Raw genomic sequence first — 25,394 nt, 5'->3', positions numbered from 1 at the left:
TAACCTGCTCTGCGTGCTTCGAAAGGGTTCAGGGAAGAACTGAGGCCATATGGGAATTATAGTGCTGCTGACATTGGATTAATGACATGCTGGTTTCCTTTTATTAAGGATTTTGAAATACTGAACAAATAAAAATGAAGAAATGGCCAAGTTCCTGATATCTTCAATAAGCCAACCTGTGAGAGAAGGAATTACTATAAGGAATTATAGAATATAAGAATTACATATATGTCATATATATGTATTACATATATATGTCTTTTGCATACTCAGTACTCACTACTGTGCTTACCTGTAGTAATCCAGCAATTTCTACTTCGTCACCTCAATTTTTAAAATCCTTTTGCATTTTTGCAAGTTTACCAATACAGTCCAAAATATTTAATAAGAAATTTCAAACCTGTCATAATGAATCTTTCAATCTAAAACATTCTACCAAGATCACAGAATATGGGTAAGTCACAGAATATTTCTGCAGGAAGCTCAATAAAAGGTAACGACTTGAGAATGATTTATTTGTGCCATGGGATTAGGATCAGAGCAGTCTGGTGTAGGGAAAGTTGTCACACATTGCATGCACATGTGTAGCTTGGGGTTTTTTAAAAGATTTTGGGAAACTATTTTCATTGAGGTTTACAATAATGAATATGTGATAAATTAGCTTGTGATTCATGTCAATCAAATAGCATGTGTATCTGTGGCCAATGTGGACAGAGACCATGGGATTATTATAGAAAAGAGTTTTAAAAGTCAGCTAAGTAAGGCATGGAAGTGGGGTTTAACAAGGCAACTATACAACAGTAGGCTTTTAACTAACAGTTTGTTTCAACAACAGTATTGTAATTATTTGCAATGTAAACCCTAAAACACCTTGTAGTATAAGTTTTAAACTACCCTTTGTATAAGTTATAATTTTTTTTCTTAGTATAGAAGAATTTGCAACCCTTCAACAAAGGGGAAGTGCAACTAACAGCTAAGGGGCTTTACAAAAATATTTTGGAAACATGCTTACTTTGGGGTTTTGTAATAACTGAGAAAGAGGGGCCTGCGACAGGTGTTAAGGCATGTTACACTTTAAAGTTGGGAAATAGTTAAGAAGAGGCTTGCAAAAAGTATGCTGACTAACAAAATATATATGCTTGCTTAAGTAAACTATATAACCAAAAATAATGCTAGTGGAAAAAGGTATTTTAAAAAGAATAGGAGACTGGAGACACATCAGAAGACCACTTCAGACCACCTCCCCAACAGATCTTCGAAAACCACAACTGCTGATTATGAAGAAACGCAAGTAGAAAATAACTGAAAATTTGGGGAAGTGAAGTGCCAATAATGGTATAAGAGACCACAGTTTGAGAAGTGAATTTGTGCGTTGCTTGGGGCAGCAACCCTTCGCGCACCCAGCCCTGCGATTTGCTCACTCTCTTTATTGAACAAATTAATAAATTTGCTATATTGCTTGATGCATTGTCAAGTCTAGCTTTTCATTTATCTCAAATAACAACTGGGTTTTAAAGACTTTTTAATAAAAAAAACCTAAACAGGGAAAGCAGCGATTTTTCTGAGTTGCACAGCTGGAGTGGATACACTGGGGAAGTAAATGGGATTCATTACCACTTAGAAATGGCATTCATGGCCCTTTTTCCATCCTATGGACCAGTTCTAAGACTACAGAAGGATAAGTGTGAGGAACAAGCAATAATCCCCTTGAGAAGTCATTCTGTGCCTGATGGTGCTTAACTGTGCTTTAGCTGCTCACACAGAAGCTGATCCTGTAAAATGACCAACCCCTCTTAAAAAGATCAGGTTATTGGTTTCCTCCTGAGGATGTGAACTGAAGTCTGTAATTTGGGCAGATCCCAGGGCAGGTCAGAGGCAGAGAATGTAATTTCTGTAACTCTGCAGATCTTCCAGGTGCTGCAGAACTTGAGCACGTGAAGCAGGAAGGAGGTACCTGCTGATCTACCTGGCAAACAGGGAAGGTGTAAATGAAGTTTTAGTTTAAAATTTATCCTGCACTGCCCTGTGGCAACACAAATATAAAATAGCACAGCTTGCTGCTGTGAGCAGCGTAAAGCTCATTAATTACAATTTGTAAATGAGCAGGGGAGGGGTGGGTGAGTTCTGAGTGTGGGAGCAGCTGCTGTGTCCCAGTCACTTCCAACCTGTCCCTGCCCTGGGGAATGAGTGGGAAAGCAGGACAATGAGGGAAATAACCCAAACCTTGAGACACTATTTTGGATAGGTGTATCATAAATTAACTCCCATTTAGTAATTAAATCCCATTAGCTGCAACAGGTGAGAGATCCAACCCAGCAGACTTCACCCGCAGCAGCAGATCCCTGATGTTCACCTTGTATAAATCCTGAACTTTTAAAAAACAGTATTTTCATCTAAAATTTTTACTTTCAGGTTCAAACTTCAAGCTGTGAACAAAACATGCAAATGGGTAATGGAGTGATAAAGTGTTCCAAAACAACTTTATTGAAATGATACAGGGATGGTTAACATACAGGTTAAATCCTCAATGCCTGCTTTCTACATAGGAAAAAAATAAGTAAGAAAAGAACAAATTCAGTTCTTGCACCCATGGAAACAGAAAACCAGCACAGAAGTAACAGATTCCTGGCACTCCTAAAGTCATGCAAGAGATCTGCATGAAAAAACTCAAGTTTTACAAACACAACAACAAGATTTTCAGTATTTTCAGTTTGTGTCAGTGCCTTGTTCCCCAGACAAAGGAATAATTCAGCCTAGCTCACCAGAGCTGCCTTAGGAATGCTGATACAGCTTGAATGCTCACATACGGCAAGAGGGGGACAGAGGAGGGCGAGGAGGGCAGTGACTCTGCTTTCTTAAACTTGGCAATTTTCTTGACCTTTGAGACAGGGATTGACCTTGTTTCAGAATGTTTTGGGTTGCTGAACAGACAGAATTTGCCAGCAACTTTTAATTACGGCTTCTCCAAAATAATGGCTGTAATTCACCAAACTTGCACCAGAAGCACAGCAAGCTGGTATGGATATAGAGATGTGTGTTTCAAATTCCACTTTCCTTACCACACTTTCCTTAGTATTCCATAGTTCCCAAAAACTTGAGCAGGAATTTAGACACAGAGAAAGATTCAGCCAATATTAAGAAAGAAAAACAACCTCGTTCAGAAAGATGAAATCATAGTGAACAACAAAAATCTAGTGCTAGATTTAAAACATAGTCAAACTTCCATCCCCAAAAGATCTTAAATTTCACAGAATTGCAGTAATTCCTGACAAAAGCTGTTAATAAAAAAATCACAGTTGTGTGTGTTAATCTTTAAGGTAAGGCAGCATCCATCCATCCCTCTGCCTCCTTATGCTGTGCTGCTTTTGTAAGCACAAGCTTACAACTGCTTCCCAGGCTCCCAAAATGATAAATCAGGAATTAAAATATGGCCAGGAATTACAGCCTCCCCCATGAGCACTGGGAGAACACACAGGTTAATATTGCACATCATAAATTCACCGACACAAGACACTGAGAGATTTGCAATTCCTGTAATAGCTCTATGATATGGCAATAAGAATGGAAATGAAGATTTTAAACCTAAAAAAAAAAGAACTCTTGCTTAATTACAATAACTTTTGCTATTCAAACATTTATTTCCTGATTTGAAAAACACTATATGAACCTAATGGCTACTTGAACATGCAGTGAGATGTTTAATGCTCTAAGCAGTGTGAACTGGTATTTTTGCAGAGAAATACATTAAAGGCTTTCATTCTTAACACAGGTAAGGAAAGGCCATTTCTGGCTGTTTTGGCTTGTTTGCAACATTGAATCTTGCCCCAGATGTGTCATCACTTGTGCTTAGGCAGCTGTGAGGGACCCATGTCCATTGCCCTTTTTGTCCTAAGAGCCCACACAGACCATTTAAATGAGAAATACATGGGGTTTGTTGGGGGTTTTATCACCTGTACAGTGTGTAACAATACAAACCTTAAATATCCATTCTACAGAAGACAAACACAACTTTCCAAAGTGACTACAATGGTTAAACTACACAGTACCACCTAGAAATTCATCTGAAACCAGGAAAGACACTGAAAATTTACTGTGTAACAGTAACATTTTTGAGGCAACTCAGGCACTAAATTAGTATCTGATGAGGTTTTAGATGCTGTTTTCCATAGTTTAAATAGCTGTATCTTTAGGTGAAATCCATCTACATTTTTAGTACTAAAATAGTTTCTTTAAGTTTACACAAAATTGCCAGGACAGTTTAAACTAAATGTAACTTATTCATGTCTGATTGCTTCAGCTTCCATCAGACCCCACTCCTCCCTACCCTGAAATTCCCATTTCCATCCTTTGTTCAATTTGTGTTACGGACAGTGAATGCTGCAAGCACCAATCAAATGTTAGAAATCATATCTACATTTCTTGAAGCAGACAATTGGACTATTTTATAAAAAGTTGTGAAAATTCCCTTTACAGACATTTAAGGCAGTTGAAATTCATGCTTGCTGCTTGGCCAGTGCTTCAGCTTCCTGAAACAGCAAAAAAGAATTACACATTAGTAGTTTTTCAGTGTGTTTCCAAAGGAACACTATAAAACAATAACCTGCATTTTTCAATCTTCTTTCAGCCTTTGTAAGGTGATCACAAATGGGAACAGAATGACAACAGAAGAAAAGCAAAAGGAATTACCTTTTGGTTTCTCTGAGTGTACTTTTGACTGCAGATTAATTTAATTACCTGCTAGCAGCACCATGACCTACAAGGAGATGAATGAGAGATCAATTCCCAGTGCCCTCAGTGTAGCACCTCAGCGGGGACAGGCTGGTTTATTCGAAAGGGCAAAGTTCAACATCTGCCAAGATGTGTTGGAGCCATTTGCTTTTGTGACTGCATAGAAATACTCAAGACAACAGATTAAATATCATTGCTACCATGAGCCAGCATTGCTAAAAAAACAAAGCACAAGGAGAAAGGACTAAGAAGGTGTCCTGGTTTAGGGCAAATTTGGGAGGAAACCTCCAAATGGGGTTCCTCTGGAGACCAAACCCAAACGGCCTCTCCCCCCAGCCAGTCTGGGAAAAGAACTTCCTTGGAGAAAAGTGGAAAAAAACTATTTATTTAACAAACAAAATGCCCACAAGCATAAGGAATGAATAATATGAAACAATAAAACCTCTCGCCACTCTGAAGAGAGATGGCAAAACTGAGAGAAGTCCTTACTGGGAGTTAGCTCAGCTCTCTCAGTCTCTTATCAGTCCCAGTCCCTTTGGTGCTGGAAAATGCCGAGGTCCAGGCCCCGGTGGGCCACGGGTGCAAGATCCTGGTCCTCCTCTGGGTTTTCAGTCCAGAGCAGATTTGAACAGTCCCAAGAAAAAAGGAAAAAAAAAACAGTCCAGGAAGCTTCTTTGCCTCAGCTAGCTAAACTTACGAAAAGGAAAAAAAACTGCTCTCTGGCCGCTGTCCGTGCATCCAATGAACACACCGTCCAGAGGAAGAGAAGAAGAAGAATGCAGAGGAGTGAATACTGTTTTTCAAAACAAACTGCATGCTTCTTCTTTCCCTGCTTCACTCTCAGAATCAGTCTTAAAGGTACAGAACACAACCTACAGCACACACAGAACAGATGATTGGGAATACAGGCATCATAGTTACCCCAGGACAGAGGGGAATTTCCAAGAAGTCTGTATGATTTTTTTAGGAGGACACACAGTGGGTGACCCCAGCCTGCAGGGCAGGAAGTCCCACGCGTATCTCCTGTATCTTGGACATAGTGGCTCACTCTGGTTTTCCTGGCTAACTGCCCTCATCCTGCCATTGAACTCAGGGTGTGAGAAGAGCTTGCCTTGGAGCTGCCGTGCTCCTGGCCCTTGCTCTGCTCTGCTGGCCTGTCACAGGTCAGAAAGGGACTGGGATGTCACCAGGGCTCAGATGTCACCGTGCACCCACAGGCCTTGCGTAAGGATATCCCGGCCATCCGCAGCACAAAAGGCAGGTGAGCAATGAAAGGAAGATCAAAAAGAGCTACAAAGCCTGGAAAAAAGAAGCATGTTTGATATTCCCTAAAAGACAAGTGGTTCTTTGAATGGTAATAAAGAGGAGAAGGTTCCCTTGGCTTTATAATGACTCCCTTAACCAGCCCAGGGCACTGCAATGGTGACATCTCACTGGTTTTGGGGTTTTTTTCAAGACAAAGTACTTGTCTCCAGAACAGGCAGTGGAAAGCTGGAGAGGATTCCTGCTATTTCCCTCATGCCCAGGAAGGTTGGTACAAGTAACCTGCTAACCTATTTTTCTTAGAGGTCAAACTCCATTTCCTTGGGCGTAGGCCTGCAAGTTATCTGGGAGAGGCTCAGCTGTCCTGGCTTGACATTGTCCCTCTTTTATACTTTCCCTTATTTCTCCCTCAAGGCCCCTGTCTTGGTTTAGATAGACAGGTATCTGCCAGGGAAGATTGGAATTTCCCTTGGAATGTAAGCCTTCCTCCTCCCCTTTTCCAAATTATTATAAATTTGCAATTAAAAGGCTGTCAGGCAAAGATTTTGGGAATAGGTATAGCAGTTCTTTACTAGGGATATTAAAAATACAAGTGTTGTAGTACAGAAGAATAAGCAAGCAAACAAATAAGAAATCCTAGAAAACTCTGAAAGAGTCAGAAATACAACCTGACACCCTGTTGATCAGGGTGTTGGAAAACAGTCCAAAAGTAAGCCCTCCTGGAGTGGCAGATGTGGTCCTGTTGGAAGCAGTAATGATCCTGTGGAGCCAAGGGTCCAGAGATGGGCCCAGTCTTCCTTTGGGAGTCCCGTGGGAACACTGGATGTCTGGTGACACTTGTGGCTCCTTTTTATCTAGGTGGAAATGGTTTGGCTCCTCCTCCCTGGGTAGAGCATCTTACAATAGTATGATGTAATGTGTCATGTCATTGGTGAGCTTTAATGGTCCATTAACAGAAGATATTCCCATGGGGGTAGTGGAAGAATGAATAAGCAACACTGCCCCATCTGAGCAGAGATAAGCAACACTGCTCCACCCGGTTTTTAACAGCTAACTTGTTATCAGAGAAGGCAGTTACCCCCTCCCTAACCGATAAAGAAAAAAATCTCCCAAACCAGGTTTTGGCCACCTCTTTGTTTCAGTTAAGTACTCTTAAGTATCCAACACTTGATCTCCTTCTTAACTTATGGGGAAAAAATTCTTTAGAGTGAAAAAGTGACAAACCTAACCCCCAACAACCCCTCAATGAGCATCCTGTCAGTCCTTAAATCCTTAATAAAGAAATAATTAAACATAGCTTTTAACTCACAAAATCCTCTCACTTTAAAATCCACCCATATTGCTTGAAGTAGAGCTTTTAAGATAAACAGAAGGCCAGCCTTTCCCAGAGGTTGTTGATCCAAAGGGCAAACCAAACCTCCAGGACTCAGAAAATAGTTACTTGAGTTTACCATGTTCACTTCTGAGCCAGTCCTGTTTAGCATTAATATCAAACCTTTATGTTCAGAGTCAAATAACTTCCTAAATCTCTCCTGATGGCATTGAATGGAGGTTTCCTGCCAAGGTTGCTCCCAGCCTCCTGCCATTTTCTGCAGTTGCCATGTCATTCCCTACAGCATTATATCCAAGCTGCACACAGCTATGCTGGAAACATCAATTTCAGCACCTACAAATCTGTGTACCCTCCTCAGCAGCCTGCAACCAACTTGACTGGACATCCTAATTGTGGGAGGAATTCCCAAAGTCAGCCCCAGAGCAGGATGCAGGGTCACTTCTGTAAAGGTAATTTACTGTTATTAGCCCAACACAACATGGAAATTCAGCAGAGTACAGCTGTGTTCTATCCCTCCTGTTTAAAATTCACCTTTTCCTCAGGTGAGGACAGAATTGAAGCATCCCTTAGGACAGAAGCAGAGCTCCTGACAGCCATGCTGGCTGCTCCTGCCAGCTGGCAGGTCTGGGAAGCAGCGACGTTCCCAATGTTACTGAGACAGGTGACCTGATTTGTTATGGCAGCAGCTGCTCTCTGGTACCACTGCACTTCCAGGGGAAAGGCACGAGCTTCCCTGCCTCCCACAGTCTCATGATTGCTCCCTGGTTCTTTGGCTCCATCCTGCACACTCTGCTGAGCAGTGCAGTGCAGATGTTCCAAGGAACTTTACCAGGACTGTGGTGGTGTGCAGCTGGTCTGATGCTGGCAGCAGTAATGCTGGGGTGCAGATCCCAGGCTCTGTTCTGTGCAGCTCTGCATGAGGCAGTTTTTCCTCATCACACCATCCCAGTGGAGCTACTGCTGGAAATTTGGCTCCCAAAACTGCTTCAGTCTGCCCCACAACCTGCAGTGCTCACTGCTCATGTTTCACCATACACCCTTAAAATTAGGTCTCTTAGTGATGTGCACAGCACGACTGTCGGCTCATACACAAGTAAAGCTGAAAGGGAGCAGTGTGTTTATCCATTGGAACAGGAAAGCTGGAAGTGACATGGAGGATCCTGCTACTGTCAAGTGAAACGTATAAAGCAGGCTTGTCTTGTCCTATCAAAATCAAAAGGAGAATTCGAGCTCATTGCATCCACAAAGCAGCAGCCCAGTTCATAATTGGCAAAGGAAAATAACCTTTGGATAACAAGTCAGAGGAAAAAATTACTCTGAAGCAAGACCATGTTATTTCAGAAACAGTGGCTCTGGTTTCAAGAGATTTTCTAGTAGAAAAATCTCATCAAAATTTCACATGAATTAAATTTTTTACCAAATTGAAAACATTCTTTGATTTTGGGATAATTGTTTTCATCTAGGTTTCTTATGCATTCTTCAGTGCAAATATTAACTACTCTTTTGAGACTGAAGCCTGAGAGCCTCTGGAGACTGAGTATCTTCCAAGGAGATTGATGGGCGCAATGACAGCCTCGTGTACAAGATCCTGTTCTGAGCAGAGAAGGAGGAGGTGAAAGCCACAGGCTCACTGTGAGGAGGTGCTCACTCACCTTTGACCCAGGAGGTGCAGTCAAGCCCAGGAACGCATACACGGCGTTGTTCTCCCGCGCCTCGAAGAAAGCATTGTAGTCCTTCACCATGGCAGGAGGGAGAGGGATTAAAAGACAGAGGAGTGAATTGTTAGAAATAATCTCAACTCAGTTTGGGGTGTCACCCAACCCACATCAAACAAACTGCTTCCTGTGGCCGAATGCAAAATCCAGCATCAGCTCAGGTATGTGGCATTACCACTAAGAGCACACAAACTGGTCTGGCTGGAAAGGGACAAGCTGGGAATTCATTCTGTGTCCTAAGGAAATGTTGCTGTGAAGTGGTTTAGCCTCTCCCAAAGGGACAGACTCCATACAAGGCAGGTGTTGTCACTGGTCTGGTGTGGACATTCCTCCTGAAGAAGCAGCTGAGCCTGGACCTTGTAATCAGAAACTCTGATGTTCCCAGATGTCATTGCTAATTCCTGATAGGGATGGCAATTGTGCAACTATGGAGTCCAGCTCTTAAATCTGTCAGAAGTTCAACTAGAACTCGTACACTGAGAGTGCACCTTTCCCATCACATTTCCCACTAAGGATTAGTCTGTGTAATGGAAGGCAATGGGGTGGCACTGTTCACTCACAGTATACTACAAATGCCCTAAACACACACAGACACTTCCCAGGAAAATTAAGGTAATAAATAAATAGGAAGAAATACCAGTTGCCAAATCCCAACTAAAGGAACCCAGAAGTTTTGTGCAAGCTCACTGTTGTCCAAGTTACCACACAATTCCCTCACTCTGACTTCTGAACTCAGCAGGCATCAGTCCAATGACTTTCCTGCTCTCCATTTTTAACTGATGCACATTACCAGCCTCCTCCAGCTTTCCTGGGCAATGTTTGCATGCAGAATCCTGGCTGGGAAGCCCAAGGCAGGCAGCAGCTCGGTCTCAGGCTGGGGTCAGGGAGAGCTGTTTAGGGCATGCTTCTCTGGATTCCTGACTGTCTGGGAGGCAAAAGCCTAAGGAACAGCAACTGAGGGGGGCAGCTCTAAGGAGAGGCTGCTGCAGCTAGAACAGAACAAAGTACAGGGACCAGAAGATTCCAGCCACCTGGACTTCAGGGATATCAAATTTTTGCTCCATTTGCACATGCAGCATTCGCATGATGGTTTGATAAAAATGTGTGTGATTATGGTAAATCCTCCCTGAAGCCCTTCTGTTGACGGGAATGGGGCTGCTTGATAACAAAGAGATTGTTTATCTTGCTGGTGCACAGTCCATGAGCCTGCTCCATAGCATCTCCCAGGACAGGAATTCCTGGGCCTGAGGAGCAGGGCTCATGCCAGCCCACACAGCATCTCCAGTTCCAGCCTCTCTGTGGTGCACAGGCCAAGAAGGCAAATTTGCTCTTTGCTCTGCCAGTTGTGCTCCATCAGATGGAACAAACAGGGAACTTTGTAGAAAGTGTCAAGGAAGGATGCTGGGACAACAGGCGGCTCTTCAAAATGCTATTTATTGTACAGAAGATGTTACAGCAGTCATGGGTTGTGGGTGACAGAGCCACGCCTAAAGCTGCCAGCTACAGCTTATAGGCAAGCCTGAAGGCCACTTTAGTTTTGGTTACAATGCATTATATAGTTTTCTTTGCCGAGCATCTTAATACATAAAAACCAGTCAGCATCATACACAATACCTTTACCATCATCTATAGCCTATCATAACTACTATCATTACCACATTATGTTACAGTTTAAGCTTAAAGTTGTTTTTCTGTTTTCTTGCAGTGGAAAATTCTTAGACTTTTTTTCTACTTGGTAAAAATATGTTTTTGTTTGCTTGTGGCATCTTTTGCTTTTCCTGAGACCTCTTTCTGCTTGCTAAAAACATCTTCTTTGTTTGTGGTCAACATATCCTTTGCTCCAGCCATAAAACCTCCTTCCAACTCAACTTTTGCCTTCTTAGTTGTCCAGTAACAACTGGCTCAGCAATTCTTAATTTAGACATCTTTTATTCTTCTATATCAAAACTTGCTTCCATCTCTATTCCGCTTTCAGGTTCCACATTCAGAGAGCCTTCTGCTAAAGCATTCATATCTGTAAAACTTCCTTGTTAACTTTCATCTTTTCCAACAAACTTCATGCTTGAGAGGCATCAGATAAACACAGAAAGAGGTTCAAATTCTGGGCACAGAATTAACTTTTACCTTCCTGAAAGCTGAACTGTAGCAACTCGAATCCAGCAACACAAACTGACTGAATTTCAAAAGTTCAACGTGACATCAACCAAAATTTTGGGGATGAAATAAACCCATAGCAAGTACCCTGTAACCAGACTCTTCTCAGATAACTACTGATCCTTATGTTTGTCACTCCAGACCAACCTTTTTCCATGTCACAACCAGTCAGTAAAATTTTGAGAGCCAAGTGGCACAACAGCTCACCGTGGATATTATTTCAAGTTCTGCTTCTATTACAAGCAAGAAAAAATCTTGGCACATTGAGAATAATTTCTTTCAGGAGGCACAGATTTGTCTCACAAAGGTCCAGAACTGGCAGGTCTTGACTTACAGACTGTGCAGGTCAGAACCAGACTTCAAAAGGACCAGAGGAATGCACACTGTGAGCTCTGTTCAGAAGATACTAAGTTTTAAAAATAAAACTAACAGTTAATCTAATAATCATTCAAGCATGGCCTGCTGGGTACAAGTACTGCAGGGCAGCTTACTTTTGATCAAGCATTAAAATAACTACAGTAAGGGTTGTGTTTGCAACACAAGTTTTAATCTGTCCAAGGCCCTGGAGTAAGTGAAGCACAGCAGCCTTCCTTGTGCAAGCAGCACACAGAGCTGATCCAAGAAGGATCAGAAAACTGATTTATGATCATGGCAGGCATCAATTCATATGATCTGGGATTCACACCTGCTGGCAAACCCCACATGGGCAGAACACATCTCTGAACTTGCTATAGAACATAAGGTTGGTGTAAAAGGGCCAGATTTCTGTGAGGTGTTAGTTCACAATCATGGGGAAAATGAGAATTAAAAACCTGGGAACTTTCAGAGCCATAAGATGGGAAAAAAACACAGGAAAAGAAAATTATAAATGTACTGCAAGGTAGGATACAAATCAAGAGGTCTACATTTTAATCTCTCCTCTGGTGTGACTAGAATATTCAAAAATCAATTATTACTAAAAGCTCAAGATGGGGGGAAATGTCTAACATCTCCCACAGCCTTCCCAGTTTGGGCAACTGCAGCTGGGCAAGCCCTGCCTTGCTGCTCACCACAGGGAAGCACAGGTGGTGGCAGTGAGGAAGAGGAGTGGGATGAGCACAGGAGAGCTGGAGGTGATGAGGATGAGCACAGGAGAGCTGGAGGTGGGTGGGATGAGCACAGGAGAGCTGCAGCAGCCCTTACCCCGAGGTAGCGGCTGTCGTTGAAGAGCCGGGGGGGCAGGGGGTTCCCGCTCGCTGGCCGACTGTCCTCAGGGACGTTCTCCCGCATCCATTTCCGGTTCTCCTCATTAGCTGCGATGTCCTTCTCCTCAAATTCAATTTTGTTGGCTTCCAAGAAGCCTAACACATCTTGCTGCTGCTTTTTAATCTGTCACAAAGGAAGGAGGGAGAGAGGGCGATAAGGCAAACAAAATCAGTGAAATAATTTTTGATGCCATTCTGGGATTCAATGCAGAAACCAGGGGATGCAAACCAGGTTGAAAGTGGGAGTGGTAAGAAAATTCTTAGAATCAAAAAGTATCTTCTAAAGAGTCAGAGCTGAGCCTTGACTTGGGTGCTACAAAACTGAACAGGTGCTGTCCCTACACAAATATGAGTGTTGTGTAGCTTAAAGGTGCCCACCCAAAAGCAGAGGTGTGAGCAGGGCCCTTGTGCTGGCCAGATTTTACAGTTAACTCAGAGGAATGTTGTTTTTTCAGGTGCAGTGGAGTTTGCTGGAGGCACATTTGAGGTACAAACTGCTTCCTGGTGCCCTTGGAAGCACAGGCTGAACCCCCCATTCCTTCTTGAAGTCCAGACGTTTGTCCACCTCAGTGACAAAAAAGACCTCACCAAGCATTTTTGGTTCATGCTTCTTTGCACACAAACCCCTCTCCCACTGTGTTCTGGGTGTCAGCAGGGCATGTACAGTCTCTGGAGAGCTGTGACCCCACATCCCCATCCTAACTCATGTCAGGGAAGCTGAGTGAGGTCCCACACCTGATGCCACCCATCCTTGTGCACTCACACAGCATCCAAGGGAAAAGCAGGATCTGTGCGGCAAGCACGGTGCTGGCTCTGCACAGGGAAGGAGGTTTTTATTACTGTCATTATGAATTACTGACTTCATGACACAGAGATGTTCTGCTATGCTCTGCTCTCCCTCTGCATGAATTTACCACCACGAAGGAGATTATAACCATGCACATCCTAGCAAACAATAAAAAAATGGAGTTTAATGGGACATTTGCTTTCTTCAAATTACCCCCTTCACTGCAAAGCCAGACAAAGGCCTGGCTTTACCATAATGAGCTGAGTTCTGCAGGAGCAACCGCTCCATATACGGCCACAGGCAAACCCGGAGCTGCTGGGGTCAAGGACAGCCAGCCCGGAGCCAAATATGGAGCCCGTGCCCCGGCCTGCACAGGCCCGCACCCACGGGCACCCAGCCGAGCCAGGAGCAGCAGGGAGTATGAGGAGAGCGCTGCCCTGAGGGATGTGGGGCTGGGGAACAGAGCCTGGCAAATCCGAAAGGGAATCTTCAAGCACTCCCTGACTCGGTCTGGAGCTGCTCTGTCCATGGCAGGTTCAAGGAGAGCTCGGGAGAGGTGCATCCAGCTCAGAGCAGCACAAAAGGACTGATCCTGCCCTCCCGACAGAGGGAAATGTGCTCTCAGCTCCAGCAGGGAAGCTGCCTGCTGAGAAGCCAGTGTAATTCCTCCGACCACGTCAGCGCAAGACCCGCTGGACTCGCTGTGTGAGCACCCTGAAACACAAGGATATTGCTAATTTTCATCATGGCTATGAATAAATCAAACTGGAGGAGTTAATAGCGCCCCGAGGAAATATTTTGTGTAGAGGCTGTATAAAAATATTCTCAGCAGACTCAAAGCTCTGGATAAGAGGTTTACTTGCCTGCCTCTAACAGCAGCAGGAGAAGCAGGGGAAGCTTTTCTCTGTTGCGGTTTACAGCTCAGAGGGGAAAAAAGGGAGCACTTCCTCCACGAACTGTTCTGTAAGGCTAAAATAAGGGAAAGGTCTTTGGAATTGTAAACTCTTCTGTCAGTATGACCTGGTAGTAAACTTTTTTCCCTGAACCAGTTACATTTTTAATTAACCATTTCCTACAATCTCTACATTTCAGATCCAAATAGTTTTTTATTACTCTCAGGACCTTAACTTGTCCAAAATCCATTGCTTAGTGAGAACACACTTTGAGATGCCCCAAAATTATTAAGGAATTAGAGAAAACTAGGCTTTTACCCACTCTACCATTAAACTGTACAATCTTCAATGTAAAACAAGAGCTCTGAGTTGGACAGGAATCAGCATTTTGATCCTCTGATAAGTTACTTTATTTTTTTTAATCATTCTGACAATTAGATTGTCTTAGCCACACACGCATCCTCACACCCTCTCAGCATCACACAGCAGGACAGTCTCTGAGTTGTTTTTCCAGCTCCAGGAGATACAACTGTGGGAATACACAAGTCTGAGAGTAAGACAGACTTAATTAGCATAACTAGTCTGGTGACAAGGATGCTGTGGCAAGGACAAACAGAACTTTGAGCTTATGAGAAGATGGGATTAAAACCTGTTTGAGGGAAAAGATTCAATCAACCCCCTACGATAAAGATGTTGTATAATGCATGAGTTGCCTGTATGATCTTCTAACCTAATTATTGTAGTAGAAATTATTAACCTCACTGAAATGGTATATAAGACTTCGAAAACCTCAGTAAAATCGAATTCTGATCATGAATCAGTCTTCCCGTCTCTCCATCAATTGCCGATAACAACCACATCCCAAACTGATGACTGTGGCTCCAAAGGGTGATCACAACCCTCTCTGCTTGTTTTTGAAGAGCTGGTAAAGCTGAAAATGTTGGGGTTTTTTGTTTGGGTTTTTTTTTTTTTTTTTTTTTTTTTCTCTCCTATAAAAGGCGCCATTGTAAAGCAAGGATGAAGTTTGGTCTCTGTTGCTCTCAGGCCATCTGTAGTCAAGGCAGATAATTCTCTAGAGAACTCTACAGAAAAGCAAGGATGGTGTTGATGCATGAGGAATATTAGTATGGAACCCTAGTTTTCTGGCCAGACAAGGAAAAGTTGGAAGATTAAGCAGCAATGTTTCCTCCCAGCTCCTCAGACAAGTCCTCCGGCCATGGTGATGAGCACTTACATTAAGAGCAGTAAATGCTCCAGAGAAACAAGGCACCAACTGCTGGGCAACAGGGACACCGAGCTGCCAGATCCTGTTATTTTATGGGATTTTATTTAGAAAACTTCCATTAATTTTAGGCAGTGGAATAGCGCTGGGAGGGAAGGGCTGAAAATAGAGCAAGAGACGTCTGCTGCTGCTTCAGGGTGTTTTGTCTTACTTGAAAGGGCACACATTCTCCTCGGGACAGAGCCTGGAAGATGGTTCCTGCTGCCCATGTTTGGGAAGGAGCAAGGAGTCTTTCTTCAGGATGTGCCTGTCAACACGCAGCACTTGTTTCCCAGAAAACCTCTCCCAGCTGCCTGAGCAGGCATGGACAGCAGCCAGCGCCTTCCCAGACCCCGCACCTCGGCCTACATAAACAACTGTCATGTCTGAAGCCATTCTGGCCCGTGAAGGACAGCTCACTGCAGTTGGCAAACATGAAAATCCTTGTTTATTCCGAGTGCTCCTGACACATTGTGCAGGGCCAAGAGCAGCAGTGGAGAGCTGGGAATGTGCCCGGAGTCAGCACAGGAGCTGGGGAGCCGAGCAGGGCCCTGAGGCTTGAGATCAGCACTGGCGGGGCAGCAGGATTTGTGGAGACACAAAAGCACAAGAACAGAGAAATGGGAGATAAGGATGGACAGACAGCTATAAGGAAAGGAAGAGGCTGGGGGCAGGAGTGGAGGGAATGAGCAAAATGGATGGATAGAGATCAGGGGAAAATCCCGGTGGGATGGAGACAGAGGGATGGAAGGAGAAGGGGTGGGAGCAGGTGAAGTCAGTGCTGCTGGGAGGAAGGGCTACATCTTCTGGAGCTCCTCACTGCCCTGCCTGGGAACAAAGATGCCCTCGGAACAGCCCGTCCGGCTCACAGGTGTCTTCACCCCATCCCCAGAAACAGAAACACATCCTGGTTTCTCTGCCTCAACACACACTTGGGAGAAAAACAATTCCTAAGGTGAGTGGAGATATTTTACTTCTTGCTGATGTTCCCAAGATAATACTGAAAGGAACATTTAATGAAATAAATCTATTTTCTCTTTGTTTTGGCTTTCAGGGTCTGGTCCCAAGATAGAAACAGCTTTATGACAAGTTATCGGTGGTTAAGCCAAGTCTCACCACACACTGTGATCTTGTGCTACAAAATCCATTGAGTATCGAGATTCCCTTCTTTTCCAGTAACAAGCCAATCATGAAACATTAAGCTTTCAACAGAGCATGGGCACAAAATAACATTACAGAAATGAGAGTTGAATTGTGAACAAGTATTGCCCCTCACTTGAGTACACATCAGAAATTCAGTTTATTGTCCTTAAATCTAACTCCCATCAGTGATGTCAGTAACACAAGAGAAACCACATCAAAGCTGCCAAGAGTACAAACGGGTGATGTTTGCCAACAAATTAATCCATCAAAAATAAAATTTTAACCTCAAAGTAGGAATAAACTTTCCAGAAAATGCTGCAACATTTTAGATTCTCTTCCAAATCTTTACTCATTGAAAAAAGAAAAATTAAAATAACTCAGCTAGAAGATAATAAGCTGAAAGGAGGCAGGGATGATGCTGCAGGACCTTGGTCCAGCGAGCAGGCATTATTCCAGGCTCAGTTCCAGGTAGGACTGTGATGGCTGTTCAAGAGCCAACTTCTCCCAGCACCACCCCACTGCAGGGAAACACTAATTTTAAACACTTTTTTGAACTGAACTTCACAGAAGGGTCTATCTCATTTGGTGTACACAGGCACACACACACATAGTACAGTCCAGTCCACACTGCTGGCCAAGAAGGGGTTTGGGTTGGTTTTTTTCAGTCTTGTTATTTTTTCAGTATATAAATAAACCCCTTGTTGAACAACAGACATGTTTTGGAAATCTATTTATGGACCACTGGAACTCAAGTTTACAGTCTGAGTGCTGCTGTTTTGATCCAATAACAAACTTGCTGACTGAGGCTCTGCCGTCCTGGCCCTTGGCACTGGGCTTCTCCACCACTTCTGTGACCCCTGTGTCCCAATCTCCACACAGGGGAAAAACATATATTTTATTAATTTCTTTCCCAATGATGGGATTAAATGGCTCATGCTTTATTGTGAGGATTTAAAAGAATTACAAAGAGATTTCTTATGATGTTCCCAGCCATCGTTGTACCATGGGTTATTGAGCATCAGGACAAAAGGAATGGCCTCAAGTTGCACCAGGGAAGGTTTACATTAGGAATTAGGAAAACGTTTTTCATGGAAATGGTTATGAAGCATTAGAACAGGCTGCCCAGAAAAGTGGTGGAGTCACCATCCCCTGGAAGTGTTCAAAAAGTATGTGGATGTGGCACTTGAGGGCATGATTTAGTGATGAACATGGGGCAGGGGCTGGGTTGATGGTTGGACTCGATGGTCTCAAAGGTCTTTTCAACCATAACAATTCCATGATTCTGTGATTCTCTCCAGCTCCTGCTGCAGGTGTGTCCTGAGCTGCCTCTCCCAACCTCACAGGTGGGATCCAGCACCAGGACAACAGAGAAGCAACACCTTAGAGCAGATCTTATACATTTGATCTTACACATTTCTCAATCCAGTTTCAAGACAACACCACATTTAAAAGGGGATTTTTTTTTTTCCATTTCCAATTCCAGCCTTCTGGGTTCCAGATAAGTAAAAGCAACTAGAGCTTTAAAGTAGTTGTACTGTATGCCAATGATGATTTTAAAGATGGTTTTAAAGATGCTGCTTCATTCTTAGTGAGAGAAAATCTTTAAATCCCAGAAGCAGCTGCTTTGTGCGGGAAGGTGAAGTCCAAACTCCAGGTGATGCTACTGGTTGTAGCCAGACTTGTAGCCACCAGTTCTCCAGAAGCTTCAGAGTCTCCTGAAGATGCATAAGCTGAAATGTAAGCAGTGAGTGGGAAAAGTGCAGTGCAAGAAATGTTCAGCAAACTCCACTGGCAGCCTGCAGCAGCAAGGTGGAAACCCTCAGGAAGTGATTTTCCTGGGAGGAATGGGCAGCATGAAGAATGCCAAGTGCTGCCAAGACAAATTGACTTGTCACAGGGTGTCCTGTGGACTGAGCTGTGGCCACACTGCCACAATCCATTGCCACTTTTTGGAATTAAGAGTAAAAACTATTGGGGTTTTTAATCTGTCTCACCTAATTTCTCAAATGACCTTGCCTTCTTCACCTGAATCCCTAATGCAGAAGCTCATCCTTGCAAATGAGCTGCAAAATGCTTAGAATTTCTCATCCCACTACAACCTAATTTGTAGGAGTTAAACAGCCCAGCAGCTGAGCCATGGATTTAAATGTCACAGATTCCTGACAGCCCCCTAAGATCATTCTCCACCCCAGCAGGGCTCCCTTCTGAGCAGCCTCAGTCCTGGCCTCCATCACAGTTTTCCTTGCCTTTACTCTAATATTCCAGGAGCTATTTTTTTGTCCCGAGAGGTTTTGTTGGTTTTATTTGTATGAATAAGGCAATTCCTCCCCCCCCCCCCCCCCCATATTAGCTTAAAAATCCAATGTGCAAGTTCTGATGGTGCCACTGTAAATGTGGTCAGAGGGTGGGAAACCTGCAGGCAACAACTCCAGCAATGACCTGGTTTGAGCAGAGCTTTGCCAGGTGTCTCCCAGCAATTCCTGTCTCACTCTTATTTCTCCCTGCCTGGTAGAATGTCTGCTTATTTTTAGGTCTGGGTAATTATTATCACAGAACTCAAAGCACTTCTTTGTTCTGGTTATTTTAAGCAGAGCATTACACAAATGGTACCATCGTTGTCTCTCCCGATGGATTCTGGTCTGGAGGGAACGAGATAGTGGACAAACACAGCAAAACCACCATGAACTTACGGGACCTAAATCAAACACAGGAGACAGGAAAAGTTCACTCTGGACTTGTACTGCTCTTTTTTTTTTATTTTCCAGAAATTTGGCACTGCCCAGATAGACTCCATATGTACTCCATATGACTCTCTCCCTGCTTTTCCTTTGGGAAAGTCCATGGCAATGTCCACATGAATCCTGCACAGCAGCACTGGTTTAATGCGGTGTGGTGGTTTCACATTTGCCAAATTTTGTTTGCCAACTGGGAGATAGGATTTTGGGAGAAAAAGGCAAAACAGGCTCAACTTAAAAGTAAACAGATAGTTTATTAACACACAGTAAGGAAAAAAAAAGAAAAGGAAAAAAAAAATAAAATGAAACTTTCAAAACCCTTCTCCTCCCCCCACAAGTGTTCACTTTCCTACAAACAACATAGAGACAAAACCTGTGACATTCAGTCAGTTTCACCATTTAAATATAGTCTTTCATCAGTTCTTCAGGAGAGGAGTCTCTTGTTTACCATGGAATTTTCCCCCACTGACAACCTAGAACAGTCCTCTTGTGGGTCGGAACTCTCACAGAAACAGCCGCCTGGGGAAACCTGCTTCCATGTGGTCTCCTCCCATTAGCAGTTTCCCAAGCTGCTTACGGGTTGTGGAACTCAGGTATCTAGGGTGTCACCTTTTAAAGATAAGCAACTTCAAGGCAAAGGATTCTTCATCTCAAGGAACAGAGATGTCTTCTCACTTCTTTCACTGGTGCAGGAGCTTCTCATCTCTCTCTCTCTGTTCAAGCATCTTATGGGACCACAGGAATCACAAATTCTAATGCAATACAGTCCATCACAAACATCTTTGCTCAAAAATCCACGAATCATCTCCCCAAATGCATATTTTCCATGATTTAAAGGACAATCTACCTATAGAGTTCATTTCCATAGCTCAAACAAGAAAGTCCAGCCAGCAGGCAACTCCATCCTTCCTCTAATTAATCTCTTTCTCACTCTCTCCATCTGACTGTTATGCTGTCTTCTCAATGCTCAATCACTTTGTCTGTCCTCACTCTGGGAAGAGCCAGTGCTCTGGAAGTTCCATCTGCTGGCAGGAAAGAGTTAAAGCTTGTCTAGGCCTGCAGTGGCCATGTGATCTCTACTGGGTAGCAGCCAGGATTTTCAAAAGCCACAGGAATGGGGAAAAATCTCAGGCAGGCAGATCTCAGAGCAGCCTGGCTGATGGAAGGCTCCTGCCCCCACCCCTCGGTCTCATTCAGGGTGGGCCCAGCTTGGAGAGGCTGCAGGCTACTCTCCTCCTGCTGGGGAAAGGGCCCAGACCCATGGCCAGGCTTTGGCCCAGCTCCCCTCCATAGGGGGAGCAGCAGGGTGTTTTACAGCTGCTAAAACCCGATCCAGGCCGGGGGTGAAATGAATGAGATATAAGAAATTCCCATTTTTTGACACAGTCTGTCATTTGTTAAGAAAGTTATGCTGTTTAAAATGTTATGCCAGTTGTAACCTGTCTGTTAAGAAAGTTACGCTGTTTGTACCAAAATTTGTACCCTCAAAACCTTATTCCAAGTTGTATACCCCCTCTAAAACCCCGGGTTCCCTTCCCCTTCCGTCGGGCTAGGCTGTCCCCATTCCCCGCCGGCTCCTCGAACTGCTGGCCCCACCTAATAGGAAAATCCAAGGACTTCCATGGTGCACCGCTCCAAAACCAAAGTGCAGTTGCCGGCAAACAGACCCAAAAGCCGCGACCCAGCACAAAATCCAGATAAAAGGGAGACACTACAACACCGAGAAGACCCTCAGCTACCTAGAGACTGAATTCTGCTTCTGCCGCCTCGCCATGACCACAAAGAGACTGGGAAGAAGTGACGCCCCTAGACCACCCGAGCCCAGTTGAGTTCCTGGGGATTCCCGCGAGGCAGGAACTCCAGACTCTGCTGCAGCGAGAGCAGCAGATTCGCCTGACACCTGATCCTCAGTGGCGACAGGAGCGAGAACGGCGACAGGAGCAGCGACGGCGCAGGCGACCCCTCGAGTTCCCCCTTGAAAGAGCTGACTAATAAAGGCTTTTCAAAGGAGCAGGTCTCCTGGCCCATTTATAACAATTTGGGGACTCGTCCGGGATCTAAGCCACGCCCAGAAGAGAACCAGGACGGGAAGGCGCAGCCCGACCTCGGACCTCCTGGACAGCTGGACATCCCGGACCAGAGGACGATGCTCGCCAGCCTCGTGGGACGCCACTGAGGAGCATCGGTAAGAACAACCGGTGGCGGGAGTGGAGACCAGCGAGTGTGAAGTGAATGAGAGGGGGGCCGGCAGCTCGGACCCCCCAAGCGAGTTTGGACTGCTGAGTACCGCGTTTCCACACCCCCGCGAGGGGGCCGGCTGGGAAAAGCAGGAAGCGAGTGGATTGGGAGAGACTGAGGCGTCTCCAGGGGCATAGGCGCCCCCCTCTGGACGTGCGGAGGAATTTAGAGAGTGAGTGGCACGTCAAAGAAGTGGGTGACAGAAAAGGCTTGGGCCAATTTCAAGTGTGCGAAAGGGCTCGAGCAGTGTGAGGCACACACCACACTGGCTGAGGTTATAGCCCGGGGTGTCACAGGAGACTAGCGCTGGCTGGGGTGGCGGCTGGAACCCTAAGGGCGGGTTGCCCAGGCTACTTTCGGGGCTTGTGAGTTGGCACTGGCTGGGGTAACTACTGGGGTGTGGGGAGAGAAAGAGAGCACTGGCTGAGGCTACGGCCCAGAGCGTCTGAGTACCGGCTGGGGTAGCAAAGATAAGCTGCTTTCGGGGTGCTTTGGAGACTGGCTGGGGTAGCTGTCGGGGTGCTGGGATAAAAAAGTCTACATTGGTCGGGGGTACCCAGGAAAGAGGTATGCTTTCCGGGTGCAGAGGAGTAAGAGTTAGGGGAGTCCCAGAGTGCGAAGGACTTTTAAGTAGAGTGAGTGAGTACATCGCACGCTGTATGTCCAAATCCTGGCAGTAGGTGGTGGCTGGAACCCTGGGCCCTGGTTGACCGGCCGCTTACGGGGATTTGCCTGACGTACAGGAGAGAAAAGGAGTGCTGGCTAAGGGGCAGTGGCTGAGGCCCTAAGGGCAGGTCACCAGGCTACCTGTGGAGCATTCCAAGCACCGGCAGGGGTAGTGCCCAAACCCTAAGAGAGGGTCCCTGGGGCTACTTACGAGTGCTCAAAGAGTGAGTGAGAGTTAAAATTTGGGTTGCCCGCCTTTAAACTTGTGTGTGTGTAGGGGCACCTTAAAGAAGTTTAGTTAAAACAAGGTCAGATAATTTTGCTTTGTGTTGCCCTGAAGTAAAGTTTCTGTCAGGGTAAGAGCACCGTAGTTTTTATTTGAGACCCAGTGAAAATGGGGGCGTACATAAGTAGAGTGGAGCCAGTTGAGGAGAAAAGAGAGAAAAAGATAAGAAATATTCCACCAGACAGTCCACTAGGACAAATGTTAGAACTATGGGAGGTTGATGAGGCCACTAAAAGCTTAGACAGAATCAAGATGATCCATTATTGCATAGAGGCTTGGCCTAACCTAAATTTACCTGCAAAATGGCCATGGTGTGGAACTAAAGACCCCTGGATGTGTTCACAATTGACTCAATACTTGAAATCTCGAGGAGATTCAAGTATTGAACAGATACTCTATGCTATCTGTTGGCAAAAACAAGTAGTCAAAAATAAAACAACAAAAATATGTAAGTTACAGCAAGGGAAACAAAGGAATGAAAAGCAGAAGAACCAAAAAGAAGCTAGCCATAATTGGGACCCCTTAGAACATTTGCCTCCTCCTACAGTTTATCCCAAAGTAATCCTCCAACCTCACTTGAAAATCATACCTTCCCAAACTGTAATCCCTGTTCCTTCCCCAGCTTGCCCCCCTCCAATTTATAACCCCTCTTACCCTCTGCCATTCCCTAACACTGGTCTAACCTCCTCTCCTTTACCATCCACAATCCCTGCACCCCCTCACAGCTGGGAGTTAGGTCTGGCACCTAACAATGCATCCTGTCAGGCAATAAAAAACCCAGAAAGTTACCCTTACAGTAACACCAGGTCAAAAACCAAACTCTTTCCCCTAAAGGAGGTCCCATTGGGTGGGGCAGTTGAAGGAATAGGATTTGTCAATACAGCTTTAACAGCATCAGAAGTCAGAAGTTTTAAGAAAGAGCTGGGGAATCTAGTTGAAAACCCAGTGGGAACTGCCAACCAGATTGACCAGGTTTTGGGCCCAAATATTTATACATGGGGGGAACTAAACTCCATCTTATATATACTCTTCAATCCAGACGACGTTCGGCTGGTTAGGACAGCAGGGATGCGCATATGGGAAAGAGAAAACCGAATGGGCCCCCCCGGTGACCAGAAGTTGCCAATAGCTGACCCAGGGTGGGACCCAAACAGAGGAGAAGGGAGAAGAAATATGGAAGATTATAGAAACCTAATGATAAGAGGTATTAAAGAATCAGTTCCCCGGAGTAGCAACACCAAATTAGCTTTTGACAGGACCCAAGAGAAAGATGAAACCCCAGCAGCCTGGCTGAGCAGGCTCAGACGGAATTTCCAGCAATATTCTAATTTAGATCCAGATAGCCCAGAGGGACAGATATTATTAAAATTACAGTTTGTCACAAAATCCTGGCCAGATATCAGAAGAAAACTTGAAAAGATGGAGGACTGGCAAGACCGAGAAATAAATGAATTATTAAGGGAAGCCCTAAGAGTATACCTTAAGAGAGAAGAAGAAAAAACAAAGGCAAAAACCAGGATTATGGTAGCCGTGGCCAGGGAAAGTGTAAAGGATCTCAGAAAGGATACTAAGGGTAAAGGAAATACAAAATCTTTACCAGGAAAGGTAAGAGGAAAGAACCCACCACCTTGGGGTACTCTTCAGAGACCAGGAGAGACCCAAGCCTGTTATTATTGTGGAGAAATAGGACACTTTAAGAAACATTGCAAAAAAATGTCATTTGATGAGACTGTCATGAGGGAGCAGGAGGCATTAGAAAAATTATTGAGGGAGGAGGTCAAGGAGGATTGGGGGTGTCATGGGCTCTATGCATTAGGGGACCCCATGAAACATCAAGAAGGGCCCATAGTAAATTTTGAAGTAGGTCCCCAACATGAAGAGTTTGAGTTTTTAGTGGATACTGGTGCAAATAAATCATGTATTAACCAACTTCCAGTTGGAATTGCGATTAGAAGACTTGTGAAGTCCTAGGAGCAGAAGGGGAGCCTTTCAGGGCTTCAGTTATAGAAAATGTAGAAATTAAAGGAAATTCCAAAAGATGTGTCACTAATTCGATATATCTACCCAAAGTAGACAGTAACCTGCTGGGAAGGGACCTGCAAGTTCAGTTAGGAGTAAGGATTCTTCCTAGAGAAGGAAGAATGGTGGTACAAATGATGAGGCTGACTGTTAGAGACTTGGGAGAAGTCAAGCCAGAGGTCTGGGCTGAGGAGGGAAAATATGGATATTTAGATATCCCACCTGTAGAAATAAAAATGCAAGAAAAGACACCTCCTATAAGGGTCAGGCAATATCCTATTTCTCTCGAAGGGAAAAAAGGACTAACCCCAATTATAACCCATCTACTCACAAAAGGAATATTGGAACCTTGTATGTCACCCCACAACACTCCTATTCTGGCTGTAAAAAAAGCAGAAAATAAGTTTAGAGTAGTGCAAAACCTAAGAGAAGTGAACAAAAAGACAATTACCAGGCACCCGGTGGTACAAAACCCCTACCCGCTCCTGAGCGGGATTCCTGGAGAGCAGTCCTGGTTTACTGTAATAGATCTAAGGGATGCTTTTTGGGCCTGTCCTTTGGCAGAGGGGGGCCGAGACTGGTTTGCTTTTGAGTGGGAGTGCCCTGAAAGTAAGAGAGGGCAGCAACTGAGATGGACTCGTCTTCCTCGGGGGTCCACTGAAAGCCCAAACCTCTTCGGGCAAGCCCTAGAAGAGTTACTGAGACAGTTTATCCCTAAAAACGGTGTGCAAATCCTGCAGTATGTAGATGACCTCCTAATGTCGGGGAAAGAACGGGATGAAGTGAAGGGAACCAGTATTAATCTCCTGAATTTTCTAGGGGAAAAAGGCCTCAAAGTGTCAAAGAACAGACTGCAGTTTGTAGAATCATAGGTCACCTGCTTCGGACACCTCATTGGGGAAGGGTGTAAGAAATTAAGCCCTGAGAGA

The 25,394-nt window shown here is 44.6% G+C and overlaps 1 protein-coding gene and 1 long non-coding RNA gene across 2 annotated transcripts in view; both read right to left on the bottom strand.

The window, feature by feature from the left end:
* Positions 1-25,394, bottom strand: part of LOC136373472 (uncharacterized) — a 427,927-nt gene that overhangs the window by 355,126 nt on the left and 47,407 nt on the right. The window lies entirely within an intron of this gene.
* LOC136373462 (adapter SH3BGRL-like) overlaps positions 2,454-25,394 on the bottom strand; it is a 46,955-nt gene continuing 24,014 nt past the window's right edge. The window contains exons 2-4 of the mRNA XM_066338365.1: positions 12,376-12,561; positions 8,977-9,057; positions 2,454-4,526 (exon numbers count right to left, since the gene is read on the bottom strand). Coding sequence (XP_066194462.1) covers positions 4,494-4,526; positions 8,977-9,057; positions 12,376-12,561 — 300 coding nt within the window. The 3' untranslated portion in view covers positions 2,454-4,493. The remainder of the gene's footprint in view (positions 4,527-8,976; positions 9,058-12,375; positions 12,562-25,394) is intronic.

Source organism: Sylvia atricapilla, chromosome W (genome assembly GCF_009819655.1).
Source record: "Sylvia atricapilla isolate bSylAtr1 chromosome W, bSylAtr1.pri, whole genome shotgun sequence".
NCBI classification, from domain to species: Eukaryota; Metazoa; Chordata; class Aves; order Passeriformes; family Sylviidae; genus Sylvia; species Sylvia atricapilla.
This window is presented reverse-complemented; position numbering and strand designations above follow the sequence as displayed.